Source organism: Lates calcarifer, linkage group LG3, assembly GCF_001640805.2.
Source record: "Lates calcarifer isolate ASB-BC8 linkage group LG3, TLL_Latcal_v3, whole genome shotgun sequence".
Lineage (NCBI taxonomy): Eukaryota > Metazoa > Chordata > Actinopteri > Centropomidae > Lates > Lates calcarifer.
The window spans coordinates 12,254,874-12,272,832 of NC_066835.1; the positions used below are offsets into that span (position 1 = coordinate 12,254,874).

The 17,959-nt window shown below is 43.0% G+C and overlaps 1 protein-coding gene across 1 annotated transcript in view; it reads right to left on the minus strand.

Moving 5' to 3' along the window:
- The window catches only part of jarid2b (jumonji, AT rich interactive domain 2b), a 105,666-nt gene that overhangs the window by 34,451 nt on the left and 53,256 nt on the right, over positions 1 to 17,959 (minus strand). The window contains 1 exon segment of the mRNA XM_018697974.2: positions 12,272 to 12,398. Within this exon segment, the coding sequence (XP_018553490.1) occupies positions 12,272 to 12,398 (127 nt within the window).

Consider the following 17,959-nt stretch of genomic DNA (forward strand, 5'->3'; position numbering starts at 1 on the left):
GTGAGAGGAAGGAGGAGGACAGAGTGACAATGGACATGACAAAGACAGAAGAGGGGAGGAGATCAGAAATGAGGTGATGAAAATCAGAACACATTCAAGGCGAGATACAGAAGAAAAGTGTGATAAACAGCTGGAGAGACAAGTGCAGAGGGCGAGAGAAGTGTGAGAGGTAGGGCACATCCTCTTTATTTCACACATCCACATTGTGTCTGCTAGGCTGCTCTTTTGTTGTTGCCTGACTGAAGAGACTGAACCTGAGCACAGATACAAACACGTCTACATACACACGCATGCAAAAAACACACAGTACATATTTATACTCCCTAACTTAAAGTCTATCCTCATGAAAGTTTTACCTTCTCAGTCTGCACGCACACCTTAATAAAACTCTGCTTCAGCTGTGACCTCCAGGGATGGGGTTTGCAGGGCATGTTGTCAGAGGAGTATGGAGAGAGATGAGGCCGGAGCCAGAAAGTGAGATGAAGTGCAGGAGAGATGGGGGAGAAAGGGCCTGTGGGAGCATGATGTGCAAAGGGAAGCTGAAAGCAGGGAGGGTTTCCGTGACTGTAAGGCCAGGGGAGAGATACAGTGCATGAGATGAAGATAAGCGAGGGAGAGGGGGAAGGAAACAAAGAGAGAAGGAAGGACATAGAGTATACACAGAGATAGAGCGATCACAATTAGGTAACTTTAACCACAAACATACCACTATATCCCTTTTGGCATTTTGACACAGTGCACCCTATGAACTTTATGTACAGTGCAGGGAATTTAAACTGTAGTTCACAAAGATATCTAAAGGTTACACTCAGATTTAACCTGGTCTAAGTTTAGGTCTTGTTTCAGACATGCTTTTAAAAGTACTCTCCCCCTCACGCTCTTTCTCACTGTCCAGCCAGCCGCTCTTTCATGTTCAAGTGCACTTTTCATCATCCATGGACCTTCCCTCCCTCATGCAATTTTCTTTCACCTAACATCTCTCTTTCTTTCACCCTCTTTTCTTCCAATCAAAATCTGACTAAAGACAGGAAAGTATTCAGTGTCAGTGTGTGAGTACACGCATAACTGTAGACTGACACAGGACCTTGGAAGGACAGTACTTTGTTGTACACACAAAACCCAGCACTACACTTTCTCCTCACTACGCCTTCATAAAAATAGCAATTTTGTATTAATAGAATTCCTTTATGCATGGCAGTGCCTCTTACATAGACATTACCATGGCCATGCATGAACACCTGTATGTGTGCATGGGTGCGCACCCATTGCTATGCTTATGCAGGGTTCAAATGTGCAGCCACCCAACCCTGTCCCTGCATCCTATAAATTCAATCGTCTGCAATTTAGTATTGCAGGGAACAGAGGGACACGGACTAAACTGTGCAATGAAGTCTTTCTAAACAGTCAGCAGAGGGGGTGACTGGACTCTCCATAAAAGTCTGAGTGGTAAGCCAAACTCTGGATGGTTTTATTGCTTTAGTGTTAGATAAATAGGATTTTATTTAACTGCTTAAAGAAGAGAGGCAGAGTGACTCAAACATACCTGTGTACACACACACACACATACACACAAAAAACAGAAATAAAGCACAAGGAGCTGTGCAAAAGAATGAAGACAAAGACAGATGAGCTAATAAAGCAATGCACTTACTATATCCTGTCTAGACAGTCAACCAGAGCTTTTCTGGTTTTCCTGGGACCATCCCTTGTTATCTGTTACCTATTAACTAAGATGGGAGATATGCTGGGGGGCCATTCCCAAACTCTAACAAACACTGAAAATACATTTCTGGTTACAGATAATTTTCTACTAACTGGACTAAATTCTGTTTACGTTGCACATTTTCATTTGTCACTTTCTTTCCCTTTTAATGACATGCTACCAGCAGACACATGGCTAATAAAAAAATGTAATAAAAACAGATCTGCTTCACTGATGATGTTATAATGCAGGGTTTGGCAGGGAATCTGTAAGCAGGGGAACAGATAAATAAAACCACAGCACCTCGCATCATGAAAACTACAACTTCAGTAACAAGTAATTATTTCAAAGATGACAGACAGCTCTCTTGTTTGGAAATAATACGCAGGTGGCCAAACAGAATTAGCAGTATTATCATTATTAAGGGTGCCAGGAAATTAAGAGCATGAAAAACAATTATAGTAACACGTGTTTAACAAATTCTGACAATTATGGATCCATCCCCCAAAGTTTTGCAAAATATCAGTGCCGGGCCGCAGATGAGGAGACAATCAAGTATGCATGAGAAATGTTTGAGTATGGCAGAAACACACACACACACACAGGCACACATGGGCACTTCAGAGTCCCAAGGACCAGGTAAATATTGAGAAATCAGCATGGGAACAATTTGCAATGACATGACTGTTTTTGTAAGTGCTGCCACTGCTCTACGGGCCGAGGGTAACATGAGCCTCTGATTTAGCCCTCCGTCTGCCCAGAGGAGGGCTGCCTGTGTGTGTGTGTGTGTGTGTGTGTGTGTGTGTGTGTGTGTGTGTGTGTGTGTGTGTGTAAGCCGAGGGTACACTATGTTCCCAAGCATGTTGAGCTATAGAATACTCATTGGTACGATGCCATGGTAGAAAAGTGAGGCTTACATAAGTTAAAATTAGACTGATTGCCCTGATTGAAGGAGAATGAGAGGAGAGCCGCAGAGACACATGGGGAAAAGTGGAAACTGAGATCCAACAGCAGCAGAAAAAGCAAAGAGATTACAACAGGATGTCCCCATTCATCCCTTTCTAATCCACCTTTCATCCATCCCTTCCTCCTGTCATCCCTACCTGCTACCCCCCCCCCCCAGCCATCCACTCTTCAAAGGGCCGTTCTAATGTCTAATATTACACATGCCACCGTAGCTGCTAGAGCATTGATTATCTCAGAGAGAGAGAGTGGGGAAATTTGACGGTCCTGTCAGCCAAGCAATCCTGGGAAAGGGAAACGAAAGGGAAGAAGAGGAGGATCAAGGGCCATTTGTGATTTTCCCTCTAACACATAAAATGAAGTAAGATGAAAAATGGGGTGGAGCTGGTGATGAAGAGACAGGGGGACAGGGACGACAGAAAGATGAGCTACGGCTAGGATAATGTATTGTACTTGCAGCACAGCTGTGGATGGTCGACACAGATCACACAGGTGCACATAGACCCTGTCAATCAAGGACAGACATCTAGCTCTCTCCTTCGGTCTCCATCTTATCAACACCTTTCTGGCGACGACCGTTTCCATGGGAACTGACTTCTCCACGTGGTCATCTTGATTTATCCTACGAGGGTGTTCATAAGTATCCACCCTGCTGAAGTGTCACTGAGCCCACACACTCTACCAGTTCTAGGGATGTTGATTAGTCACTGACCCATATCTCTGACCCCTGTCTGCAGAGGGAAGCCAGTAAAAACAGAATTCCTCCTTTACACTCAGTCAATAACTCTCAGTATCACAAATAGAAACCTCCAACCCCGACTGGCTCCTTAAACCAGTTTACTGTCAACCAAAGCACATTGGCAGGGTGCAGGAAACTAGATGACTAAGCGCATTTGTGTGTGTGTGTGTGTGTGTGTGTGTGTGTGTGTGTATACAGCTGACAACAGCTGATTTATTAAACAGCATATCAACTCATTTGTGCATAAAATACTTATAATAGATGCAAAGGAAAATACTTTAAATACCAATTAGGCAGAGCTGATTGTTGAAAAAGCAGCCTCCCATGCATGTTTGATTTATTGGATAAGCTGCTGGCTCAGCATATCAGCATCTTTCAATTCTTTACGTATATTAAATATTGATGAATGGAGTCCAATATGTGCAAGTACAAGCAATATATAATTTAGTGCATCAGAGGGGATGGCAAAGACACTATTGAGACTTGAACTTGACGACATGTAATAAATGTTTTTATTGCTCTACCTTGGGAAAACATTTGTGTTTTGTATTTGGTGTTTGTGTTGGATGATGTGTGAAATCTAGATTCAAACAAGTAACTACCACCAAACCTGTTTCTGACTCTAAAGTTAGACCCAGAGCCTGGTACTCAGTTTTTAATTAAATGTGAAGCCAATTCTTTGATTACATGGAAATTTAAAGCCAGATTCTATTTCAACTGAGAAGCTTTCCATTTTTCCCTAAATATATCAGAACTGATGCTTTAATGAATTACTGGGTAGTATGACGCACTGAATGAGCGAGCAGCTTAATGTGAGAAGGCATTTAATGACATGTGTGTCTGCGGTTCCCAGGGTCACATACTGTACACTGTGTCCCTTGTAGATGATGCCTGGGTGCCTCCACAGTGGAGACTTTGGCTGTCATGTGTGGCAGTCACTGTGTGGTTTGGTTTCAGACCTTTGCTGTACCACTGAAACCTGATATCTGGATAAGGCTGGCGAGTAGAACATGAGCTAGCAGGCCCTGTGTTGATTTGTGCAAATGTGTCAGCCTCTGACTTTAACAGCTCTCTGCACTCTTAATACTATGAAGGTCTTTGGACAGAAGCAGTCACCAGCGATGCCAAAAATGCACTATTAATTGGAAAATAACTGTGTGCCTTAATTGCATCCATTCCAAAAGCGACAGCCAAAAAGCAAGCTTTGGTGAAGAAGTCTGGCTGGCCAGAACAAAGTGATAACAACAGCCAAATAATTATTCTCTGCATTTACCTAGATATATACCTGTTAGACTGACAGACACAAACAATACATGGACAAAAACAAAGCATATTTGAGTAACTGTATGTGTATAATTTGTATGGGTTTCAGTAATCTTAACTGTTTCAGTAACTGAGCAAATACATCAATACCAGTCTAGGTAATCCTCGACCAATGTCAGACAAAACCTGGCTACTATTTTTCAGTCTTTTGCTAAAATATGGCACATGTGAAATCAAGCAGAGCCATGAGCGTGTCCGCAGTGTGTCCAAGGTTTGATAGATGTTGGCATGAGGCTGGGCTCAAGTCAGACTTTGTGTTCCTTCCCTTGGTAAAGGTTATTGTGTGAGGAGAAGAGCACTGATCCAGAGTCTGTACCTTAGGGACTGTATTAATTGGCTCCAGATGGCCCACATGGTCCTCATAAAAGACTACCTCACTGCAGCTGGCTCTGTGTGCCGCGTGTGTGTGTGTATTTTAGGTGTGCGTGTGCTGGTGTGTTTGAGTCCATTTTGTCCACATTAGAGCAACCAAAATGTAGATGTTTATGTAGACTGCAGAGTGAATGGATGTTTATTATGTTTATTATTCCTCACAAAATGTGTATGCGTTTAATCAATGTCTCCACCTACTCATCTGTCTATGTTTATATCTGCATATGTGCGTGCATGTGTGTGTGTGTGTGTGTGTGTGTATCTGGCAGTCTGTTCAGATCAAATCTATCAGCACATAAATGAGTGAGAAGAAACTGTGTGTAAGGACAATTTCTTAAGCCCATAAGATCTTTCAATCTTCAAAATATAATGTTGAAAGCAATGATCACACTGTAATTGACATCATATGTGTTAAAGCATGAGCATGAAAAAGACAAAACTCCAAGGCTACTTTGTTTGAACAGGAATAAAATATATTGTATATAGTAGATAACTGTTAAAATATTGAAATTCTAAATTCTAAAGAACAAAAGAGGAAAAAAGTGCATGATGATATATTCATCTTGAGCGTGCAAAACCTCTTTATAGATACAGATCTAGTTTCCCAACACAAACCATAATGTGTGTGTTCAGTGTAAACAGTGTGAGTGCTCACTTTGCTCAGTGTGTTTATTGCTTTTCTGTCTCCATGCATTTAGAAGAGGGATGGCACTGACCTGCTGACCCTGTGACCCTGACATATGCAAACAGCCCACTCTATAGACCTCGTTCACATATACACGGAGCATGTGCACACTAAAGCGCATGCACACTAAACACAAATAAACACAATCATTAGTCAGTGAGTCAAGGCCGCTAAGAGAACACAGAAGCCAGCTTATTACTACACTGGACCAAAAGGTACACCCAGTAGTTCACCATGACAGGTGTGAATAACCATGATAATGATGTATATACTTAAGTATTTCTGTATATTTTGTCAGCATAAGTTTCTTAGCACTGTGCTGCTTTGCTTTGACATCCAGATAAATGTGATTCAGTGTTATTCAGGAGGTGTGATAATGTGTGTGTCTCTGTACAAGTTCAGCTGTGACAGCTATATGCTTCAAGCAGTCACAATAAGGATGATATTCATTTGAGATAAAACAGCAAGGTCTATTTAAATATAACCTTGGCTTTTCACTGGGCCCTTTTTTTTAATGAAACGATGAGAGGGGAGATGGCCTGATAGGCAGATGTGAAGAGAAAAGACATCTTGACAATAGATCAAACTTAGCTGTATCTCTGTGAATATATAAATGCTATATTAGGTCAGATGGAAGTCACCCATCGTCCCCTTTGTCACCTTAAAAATGCTAATGTATAAAAGTGACACTCCGCTTCAGCTAAATGCTAATAAAATAACTACAAAACACCAAATGTAACTAGAGGTTTTGATGATGAATTACATGACATTACATGAAAAAGAACTGAACAATACTTCTTGATCTTCTTCCTTTTCCCTGAAGGCCAAAAAGAAAATATAAAGTACTGCACTTAAATGCAGGCTTTGTTAGCAGTCAGGGTCCATTGCTCAGGGCTATTTGGCAAAACCCCCCACCCCTTCATGACGCATGTGGAACTCAAACCCTATAACCTCTGACCTTGCAGTTCACCTTAAATCACCCATGGGAGTAGCTGACCACTGCCAGGTTAGGTCAATAAACATCAGAGGTGGTGCTATTTGTGCTTAGCAATCAGTCTAATTAAACCCTGAGTCTCATATGCAGACCTTCAGAGGGTCTGAGAGGACACACGTGAGGCCTTGAGGCTGCAGACACAGGGGTCTGTGGCTCAAACAAAGGATCAGGGACAAACAGAGTGCAGTGGGTCAGATAAAATAAGAAAACATGCACACAAGCTGAAGAGGTAACATTCATTCTCCAACTTTTTCTACTATTTGGATTTCAGATTCTTTGGTTAATTTCATGACTTCTTATCAAAACTATCTTGGTATCCTGTGGAGCAAGCTATAAGATTTGCAAGAAACTGAGGGACACATGTGATCTAGGCCCTTACCACACACACACACACACACACACACACACACACACACACACACACACACACACACACACACTGATCTGCTCTCTCTCTCTCTCTCACACACACACACAACATGATGCTCCTAACTATCAATCTCTTATCTGAGTGTTTCCAATTTACTGAGGATTCCCAGGTTGGGATGAACAAGAGTGACCCCTCTGATGGGTCACTGCAGTGGAGCACTTCATGCTACTCTTATGAAACTCCCCACACACACACACACAACCACCAACTGAGCTGTCTGTAATAGCACAGCAAGATTGACCTCAACTGGAACAGAACTTATAAGACATATAAACATAAAAGTTCAGCTTCAACTGAGAGATGTCATCTCAAATTAGATATCTTATGAAATCATATACTGATTTTAGTGTACTGATACAAATCAGATACTGATTCTACAGTGTCTGTACTTGTCTGAGTCATTTTAACACCTGGGGAGTCCGATTTGAGGGTCCAGGGACAGAGGGTGTTGTAATGTATGATTTGCAATATTGGGGTTTAAAAATAAAATTTGTCTTGATGTGACCTTGTCTTACCACAGATATTCTGGCAGCTAAAAAAATGTAAGGATATCAGCCCCTATTTCAACAGATGCAAAAATAACTGTACAGTAAATCCCTTGAAGCATTTAAAACTTCTTTTAGTATTATGCCATAAATTCCACCATGCAAACCAGTTGCAACATGGCTAATCTGTGCTACAATCACAGTGCTAAACACTTGTATTTGACAGTGATTATGGGAGCAAGTTTGCACACTGAGTGACATTATGCACTGCGGTGGATGGTTAATACTCCTTCGCCCTTCCATTTCAGCTGAGTGGAGGGCTTTCATAAAGCCGCAGCGAGGCAGTGACAATGAGAGGAGAGTTTAGAGGAGATTTTGGAGACGGACACGCTGACATGCAGGGGTGAGTCGCTGACAGACTGACAGAAGAGGAGGGGGACAGACAAACAAAGAGAGAGATAGAGAGAGGGAGGGAGAGAGAGAGAGAGACCTTTTAAACTGTACTGGAATAAGCACAGACATAGTTTTTAGTTGTGTTCCAAACAGAGCCTCCATTTGACTGCACAACCAAAGAGCTCACTGGACTATCTGTTCAGCTTTCTAATAAAGTTAAGCCATGTCTATGAGATTGTTTATGAGAGTCCACTTTATATTAATTTAACTATTAGGTGTTGGTAGTACAACTAGGTGTTGCACTGCATATAGGTTCCCTTGCAATAGATCTAAAGCAAATCAATAGACACATTATGGCCCTCTATTAACACACACTTGCAGTGTGTGTGTGCGCACACATGCATATAATCCCTCATAAATGGAAATGGTGATTATGCATTACTGACAAGAGTCATTGGTTACGCTAGACAAGACAAGTGTGTGTGTGTGTGTGTGTGTGTGTGTGTGTGTTTGTGTGTGTGCGTGTGTGTACACACTTGGCATTCATTAAGTCGAAACAAAACAAGCGGCAGCAGCTGAGTGTTTGAGTGTGTGTCTTGGCTGAGACAACAGAGAGAACAGATTCAAAGAGAGCCAAAAGTGGGGTTCAGTAAAGAGAGTGAGAAAAAAGAGAAAAAGAAAAGAGGGACACGGAAAGAGAGAGAGAATGCAGAAATTAAGTTAAGAAGTCTGTCTGAGAGGGGCACTCAACTTCTGATCCACACGCACACTCGAACCACACTTTTGCAGCGGTTCTTAAGTTTGTATTCACTTTTTAAAATTCATAGATCAACTAACTGAGTTGCCAGGATCACACCATGAAAACCTCCTGTAAGCACCCACTGGAGTTAGATGCATCTTGATCTAATTTTCATTGCATCAAATTGAGTAACCAAGACTATTTTTACATTTAGATGTTAAAAAAAAGTGTCTAGAAGAGTGATGTTTGACACAATTTAAAACCAGAGTCCCATACCTACACCCTCCATTATACTGTATATACAATCAAGCCACAAAGATTTCCTAATCATTGAAAAGAAAACCACACCGGAGTCATGTTTAGATTTTGCCCTTTCAGCTCAGTAATACAAAATTAAAAAACAGCGAATACCACCGAATGGTTTCGATTTTTCATTTACGGCTCTGAAAGATTTATGAGATGCTGACTCACTGAAGAAGCTTCTGTAACAGCTCTATGTTTCATGACTGAACACAAGACTTCCTTTAAGGGTAACACACACACAAAAAAAATTCTATTCAAAAGCGCAAAACTGCAAAAACTTTTCATCATATATATAAAGCATGTAACCTGCTGTGACTCTACTCAGCCCTGTTCTGGGAACAGTCTTGACACTTCAGTGACTGGTAAATACACAGACAGTCTTTATAACAACCTAAATCAGATGTGGGAGATGAGCAGAGGTGCAGGAATATAACTAGGTCAGTAAACCATGGCAGTGAAGATGAGACTGTGTGGGGTTGTGAAAGTAAGTTGATGTGTGTGTGTGTGTGTGTGTGTGTGTGTGTGTGTGGTGTGTGTGTGTGTGTGTGCGTGTGTAGGGCCTACACTTGGCAGGGGAACCCCATTTGGAGAATATGGTCATGCTGGTAGGAAAGGGCTACAATGAGCTGGCATGTTTTGAGGGGATGTGCTGCCAGTCTCTCCGCCAATCTCAGGAGCATGGGAAGGCAAACACAGAGTTGATCTCAAAGACTTCTAAAGGGGGTCGCTTCCTGCCAAAAATCACTCGCACCTGTCCTTCTGTCTCTGCCTCTCTCTCTCTCTCTCTCTCTCTCTCTCGGCCGCTCCTCCCAGTCCTCCCCTCTCTGTCTGTGCTCTATCCCTTCATCCTCTCCCCACAGTGTGAAACTTTTTCTTCACTCAAAAATTGGAAGCAGCTATATACCGCTGCTCCTCCCCCTCCTGTTTTGGCCAGTGCCAGGTGTAAAAGCTCCTGGCATTGTCTCAGTGAGCCCTGTTCAGGAACAGTGCGGGGCACCCATGCCAGGGGCACTGGAGTCATCCCTTCACACATAAAGCATGCACAAGCACAAACACACACACACACACACACACACACACACACACACACAATAAGCTTTTTAAGAGGGCATGAGGCATTGCCAAGGACTGGCTAGGCTTGTGTTTCATTAGCATCAGATAGAGAGTCTTTCTTCATTCAGTCCTGCTGTGTGTTTGTGTATATGTATATGTGTGTTTGTGTTTGTGTGTGTGTGTGTGTGTGTGTGTGAACTAATGAAAACCATGGAGCAGGCCTGGCCTCTCGCTGAACTCCACTCAACACACAGCATTACATGCAATCAGAACAAGAAAGAATAAAATTGTGAGACTGTCCTTGGTGTTTTTTGCTTCACTGCCTTTCTTCCTCAGCCAACAGAGAGTAGCCTAGTGTTTATGCTTGGCTATTATATAAGCCACGGGGTCACTTTCTTTCAATTGAGCATTTTCTGTTGTTATCAGTTAGGCAGTTCCCCACTACTCTCAGTGTGCAATCTGCAATTATCCAGTCTGAGTTCAAGATCAACTCTTACTGGTAGGTTTTCTGTGCAGGAAAAGCACACTTTCTTTCTTTCTATTGCTTTTATCATTTTTCCACAACCAAGGCTATACAAAAGTCCACTAGACCCAAATTTTGAGTCTCTGCAACAACCTCCCTGAAAAACTTAAATTTCTTATCAGTTGTTCCAGTGGCCTTCTGCTTCAAAGCCAGGTAGATGAAAGCTCGTAATGACTGAGCTCAGATTTGGAGGTTACAGTATCGAATGACAGCTAGGAGGACTTAGGCAGGTGCTTGACATGCCAGTGAATGGAGCCTGTATAAGGCCGCTCATTACAGAAGGACATCTGCTGCTGTCCGGCCTCCCAGGCTCCACCCCTAGCTTTACACTGATGCTTTGATGCCCTGTCAGTGTGTGTGTGTGTGTGTGTGTGTGAGGGAGAGACCAGCGGCAGAACAAAAACAACACGCACGAAGGCATACAGACCCCCCCTTCCTGGGCTCACCAAAAAACCACACACACACACACACCTGCCACCTACAGTAGCCGGCCGCTTGAGAATGAGAATATGAGAAAGAGCTGCTTTGCATGAATGTAATAGTGCACTATTGTGCATTATATGTGTGTGTGCACATGTGATGTTGAGGCAGAAGGAAAAACATAAGCTTTGAGGTGCATACCAGCCATTTTAATCTGCTCACTCTATAGAGCATGAGTATTTGTAAATCATATTTTCCAGCATTGTGATTTCAAAACCTGCTTCGTGTTGAATGCATTAGAAGCATCACATTTTCCAAAGATCCTTTATTCCATTTTCCAAGAACATTTGTCTGAGGGAGAGCAGTGTTTTGCACCAATCTCACTGAAAATTGCTATTTTTTCATGGACGAAATCTGTTTCAATAATTCACTCGTGATATAAATGACTTCACAAAAAAATTACGCTGTGGTGGAAATTAGCAGCTTATTGTACTCTGCAACAACTCCAGTTTTTAAATAATTCATTTAGGAATGCATGGCAACATTCCTCTAAGTGGCTAATTATAAATGACTGAAACAGCATTTGCGTTATAAGATGAGGGGGTGTGCTCATTAAAGGACCTCAGTGCTCTTTAAAGGGTGATGCTATTTACACTTCTTTGGTGACTGTCATCTTCTATTAGAAAACTAATAGGCAAACCTGCTTCTTCTCTAAACATTTTACTGTACGCACTTGAGTGAGGGAAAAAGACAGATAATTGTTACTGGGGATTTTGGTACAGAGAATACATGGGATACATGTGTGTGTAAAAGAGAACTTGGTACCATGTGGCAGCTTCTTAATCCTCAGAGCTTAAGAAATTCATCACAATTAAGCTGCACTTGCAGTTTGTAACATGTGGGCAAAGTTTCTCACACTCGCACCCTGACACATTCACACTCGCAGCATCTGCGGTGGCGGCAGCGGCAGCAGCAGCAGCAGCAGCAGCCACCTTTGGCGTGAACTCACATACACAGACACAGACAGGCTCACAATTCCACACCGACGCAAGATTCACGGATCTATAAAGCTCTTTAATGACCCAATGACTCACAAACAGGATTGGGAGCCTTACACACACACACACACACACACACACACACACACCTCTTCTTTGCAGGACTGTCCTCACAGTACTCGCTGCTCCCATCCAGACCCTGAGAGCGCAAGGACCCATCTTCTTTGTGGCTGCCCTTTGATCCCGAGCCGTTCAGCTGTCCATTGGCTAGGGAACCTGAAATACACACAGCACCAAAAGGGTTAGAGTCTGGCCAACATATATTTTACGGACCACTTCTTTGAAACCTGGCATGGTCCTTTGTCAGTGAGCCATTCCTTCGGGCTTAATATTGTATAAAATACAGCTTAAGTCTTTAGGGAATAAACAATGTTTTCATCTGACAGTGGTAATAAAGCCTTCTGTTTTTGTCTTTGATTTGATGCGGTGGAGAGGGCTGAAGGCTGAGCAGATACATTTCTTTTGATAAGATTATGGTAGCTCTACTTTATCAGACAGTGCACAGTGTAGAGAATATGGAAGATAGAAAGACAGACTGAGTGGACGGGGTAAATACAGAGAGAATACAAATTATTCAAGCATCTAGACTGAAAAATAAAAATGCGCTGAGCTGAAAACATCCGCAGTCATTGCAAAAAAAAAAAAAAAAAAAATACTGGCACAGTGTCTAACCAGTGAATGTGTCTGAATGACATACTCTCAAACTATTGCAGCACCACAGGGGCTAGTTTTGGAGGGGTGGGAAAGTTACTCATTCATGTCTCTGTCCACATTTTCCCTTGTTAGATGCAACTGCTGCTGACGTACATGATGTACACCCTTTGACAGAGAGTTTTAAAAAAAACAAGCCCGAGGCGGCAGGGAAGCGAACAGATATTGCTGGACTTGACATTCTTAGTGAGCCCAATTGACAGAGCCCTAATTAAATATTTAGCAAGCAACTCAGACAAACAAAATAAGCCCCTAGACAGATTCTTAAATCAGAAGCAACAACAGGCACCAAGAATTCAAATTAGGTCAAACAGAGGAGTGGAAGTCAATGGTAATTAAGGGAGACAACCAAATTAAATAGATATCACAAGGCTTGATTTCCTCATGGGCAGTTCTTGCGAGTTCTTGGAACGTGTCATACAGGCCTGTCTGATTCAACAATGGAGCGTGAATGAGCAAAGTTATCGGGGAAACAACTGGGGAAGTTCAAAGCTTTTTAGAGTTATTAAAAAAAGAAGACTGGAGGAGCTGCCAAGGGGACTGTAACCAACTGAAGACAGAGAGGCAGTCACATGTTTAAAACTGTGCTGGTGAAACATCGCTTTACACAACTGAAAGGTGAAGATTTATATCGATTATATCAAGATTTGACATCAACAGTAATTCATCACATTTTACCCGTTTTGACCTGTTCTGACAAGTATTCATGCCTGACTGGACTCTGGTATGGCAGGTTGTTAAATTATTCACATTCATTTTGCAAAAACAAACGATAACTCATTGAACATTCAAGCTGCCAGTGGTTTGTTTAACCAAGAGCGCTGCTGTCATAAACCTTTTCATTCGCCAACACCTTCTCACTAGTATGCCACTCTCTCTCATTGGATGAGGGTTTCACTGCCTTCCCAGCACACCCAATAAAATTCCACTTGACTGATGCCTTTACAGGGAAGTGTCAGTCAAACCGCACCACAAACTCCTAATAGTGGGTGTCAAAAGAAAAATAAATTGAGATAATAATGACAGTGGTGCATGGGTTAGGGATAACTGCCAGATTGAATAATATCCTGTTCACGAGGACACTACTGTCAAGCAAGCCTGGGCATTGTGTCATCTGAGAAAGACGGGATGGGGAAGGGGAGTCATAAGATCAAATGACAGTGTAGGAGACAGGACAAAGATGAGCAATTGAGGAGCAGGTAAAAGAAGTTTTCAAATATATGATTTAACTGAGATTTATAAATGTGCTTTGGGCTGAATGAGTGCACACACATGCAGTCATACATTCTCATCACTGCATAGACACACAGGCTGTTGGTTTTTCTCACACGCAGGGCAGGTCAGTACCTGAAAGCAGAGGTACAGTCATCAGAAACACATCGCTGCGGTCAGAGTTAACAAGTACCGGCGCGATGAGTAAGGCCATTGCACTGTTGGCAATGCTTTATGTTGTCGTTGGAGAGCCTCTAAGTCTATAGGCCACAGGTGAATCACCACCTTAAAATGTATCCGTTGGCACGAAAGGCCTACATCAGTGTGCCTTTTATCAGTCAAGAGTTTCACTTAAAGTCCTTTGAAGTTTCCCCTTTCAAGCAGAAGTCTATTTCATAAAAAGATAAAAACTTAATATGGAAACAGAAAATTCAATGAATCTGCATTTGTAAAAGATTTCCTTCGTTTTATTACGGATAAATTAAATGCACATAAAGACATTTTAAGTACTTAATATGTGACCATGAAAACTAAGTTTAATAGAGAAATTTCTGGGAAGAGTTAGAAAAAAAAAAAGATAAGAGAGAAACGGTGCAGAGATACCAATCGCAACTTCTGGACAATATATTTTGTCAGTGAAACTTGCATCAGAGCAAAAAGCGAAGTAGCTCATTAACTGTAATTGCGCTCCGAAAAATGACTGACGCATGATGTCCCCACAGAGCACAAACAAACAGGCCCATTTCACCACCCCCTCTTCTCCACTCCCTCCCTCCTATTTACACCCCACCCCCCCACCCCCCCAAACCCCATTTTTCTCCAAAGAGTTGTTTGACATATGCTGGTTGCACATGAGTGCTCATCTGAGGGGCAGAGCTGGGAATCTTGGGAAAGCAGAGGGCCGGGGACAGGCGAGTGTGGCAGACGGGGGATGGGGGGGGGGTGGGAGGATGCTTAAACTCAAGGTTCTGGTGGAGGCCTATGACAACAGGCTGGGGGGGGGCTTGTGGCAGAGGTTAGGACTTGTGGGATGGTGGGGTGAGGCAGCAGAGGGCCATGCTAGTGTGCCATCCCCATAGCTGCTCCTGTGGGGGGTTTCTAATCAGATTTATGCGTGCTTAACTAAGCCCATCGCCTCGCTGCGTTCACCTCAAAGTCTCGAGAGAGCAAGAGGGAGAGAGCAGAGGTACATAGCGTAACATGGCGTATCACAGGGCTGAGAGGAGCCTATTAGTGTGAGCTGCAGTAATAAGTGGAACTATAGCAGAGCAGAGTCGTGCCATAGGAAAGACAATCGCTGGGGCAGTGTGCTCTTATAGATTCTTAACTACACTTACAAACAAGACTTAGTGTGGAAATGAGTGCATCGTCATTCCTAATGGACAGGAAACGATATAAGGGCTGTAAATATAGCTATAATAAAATGCCTTCTTTTTTCAAGGTTAGGAAATATATGGAAACAATCTGCCTTTTAACTTCCCTCTCATTAATGAACAATTTGCAGTTGAAACTCTAATGTTATACAAGACTTTAATCTCCCTTTCAACAAGAGCACTAAAATTCTATTTCATGCCCTTTGTGTAAGTAATCCTCCATGCCTGTACACAATTAAAATTGGGGCATGATATAAAAAGAAACAATGGGTAGTTTTATTTTAGGGAAACTCCCAACTGTATCCATTCCCAGAAGTTTTTCAGAGTAGAAGCAGATACTAAAATTGACTGCCTGGCGAGAGGATTTGAAGTAGCCCCAAATATATTGCTCTTCCTTCCAAAATTGGACCTCACAACACTGCATGACACTTACCACAAACCAGAACAAAAGCGATACAACAATGTGCAGTTAGAAACATGGCATCTGCTTTGTGCAGTTCAAGGCCGTAAATCTTGAGCATCAAAGGCAAAGATGGGATTTTGTAAAGGCTTGAGCGACTGTGGAAAAAGAGCACGCGGGGACAGGATAGATGCAATCTCGTTCGCCCACTTCTTCCAATCCCTCAACTCTTCCTCTTTTGGCTATGATTCTTGTATTCGCCTCCTTTTATCACACCTTCTATCCCTCTCTCTCGCCACTAACTCCTTCATGTTTCCTCCTCTGCCAGGTGATGCGCTCGCCAGAAAAAGAATAGAGGGCCCATGCCATGTTTTAGCTGCCACTGCTGCCACTCTGGCCATGCGAGGAGAAAGCAGCATGGGAAATACCGACAGACAGGACAGTGACAGCAGAGCGAGTGCTGAAGGAAAGAGAATGACATGCATTAAAAAAAAAAGGTAGGAACGGCAGGGCATGCAAGACTGGCAGACGGGAAACGGGAAGAGAAAGAGAGGGGACAGTGAGAGAAATGGGCAAACCCTCTCTTCAGCCCCTCCTGGTTTTTGGCCAGCAGCCAGCTCCTCCATCAATAGCACTCAGGGAAATGGAGAGGGAGGAAAGGAAAGGAGGGGAGGGGGGAGAGGAGAGGTACAGACAAGCACAGCGGAGGGAGATGGCGAAGTAAAGAGGTACAGGAAGACGATGCAGCTTCAACGATTCAGAGAACTGGAGAGGAAGGGTGGGAAACGGGACAGAGCGAAGGAAAGAGAGGGTGGCGATGGAAAAGAGAGGGGAGGGAGGGTTTGGGTGACAGATTCTGTAGATAGTTAAGACAGGCAGGGCAGGGGACAGGAAGGACAAAACAGAAAAAGAGGGAGACGGCGAGGAAGAGGGAGACATAGATGGATGGATGGGAAGAGGAGGGAAGGTGGAGATACATAATCGAGGACACTGAACCGCGGGAGGGAGAGAAGAGACAGGAGCTTGCGGAAAAGGCAGTAACCAGAGTCCTATTGATGTGTAATGAAACCCTGCATCGGGTGGGGGGGACAAGCGGAAGGACAGACGGATGGAGGGAGATAGGGATGAGAAAAGGAGAGGAAGAGGAAGAACGTGCCTGGGATGGAGGGGTGGGGGGGAGTGGGTGAACGAGCGGAAGCCTGGACGCAGAAGGGCATAATGTCATTTGTTAAATAATGCAGGGGAACGAGCACGAGAGGCAGGAAGTGTGATGGACGCAGCGATGGACGGCTGCCAACAGCGAGGGGTAAAGTGGCTGGGGAGATGGCATGATTGCTGGTTATGGGCAGGGAGAAGGCTGGGTTGGGTGGAGAGATAGACTGCCACACACACTTGCGGACACACATGCAGCTGACTGACAGACTGCCACACACCCCTCTAAACAGGAGGGGGGGGGGTGGGGGTGGAGATGGATGGAGGTATGTGGGGAGAGAAAGATGGAGAGACAGATGCCCGGGGAGGGGGACGACTGCTGGTTTTCTGAGGATTACAGCCAGGTGTTGCTCTAACCTCCTTCAGTCAGATGATACATTTTTCCCCAAAAATGAAGGACCCTTATCTCAAGGTGAAGCACAGAGGACCGTGCCTAATGATTAGCAGATTAATGAAATAGTCGATCAACAGAAAATTAAGCAGTTATTTTGATAATCATAGTAATTTCTTAAGTATAAATGGCAAAAATTCTCTGGGACAAGTTTCTCAGATGTGTTTTTCTTAGTGATTGCAAACTCATTATCTTTGTGTTTTGGCCTTTTAGTCTGACAAAGCAAGACATTTCTACACATGAACTTAGAATCTTAAGTAATTAATGAATGCTAGGAAAGTCAGAATTTTGCAGGGTGACGCCTTAAAATTGCATATTGTGTCCAATTAAAACTCTAAATTCCAAAGATTATAAAATGTATAATGACATCAAACAGAGAAAAACAATAAATCCTCACATTCAAGAGGCTGAAACCAGCATGTTGGCGTTTTTTTCTTTAACAAACCCACAAGTATTAAAATTTTCTGTGATATGATAC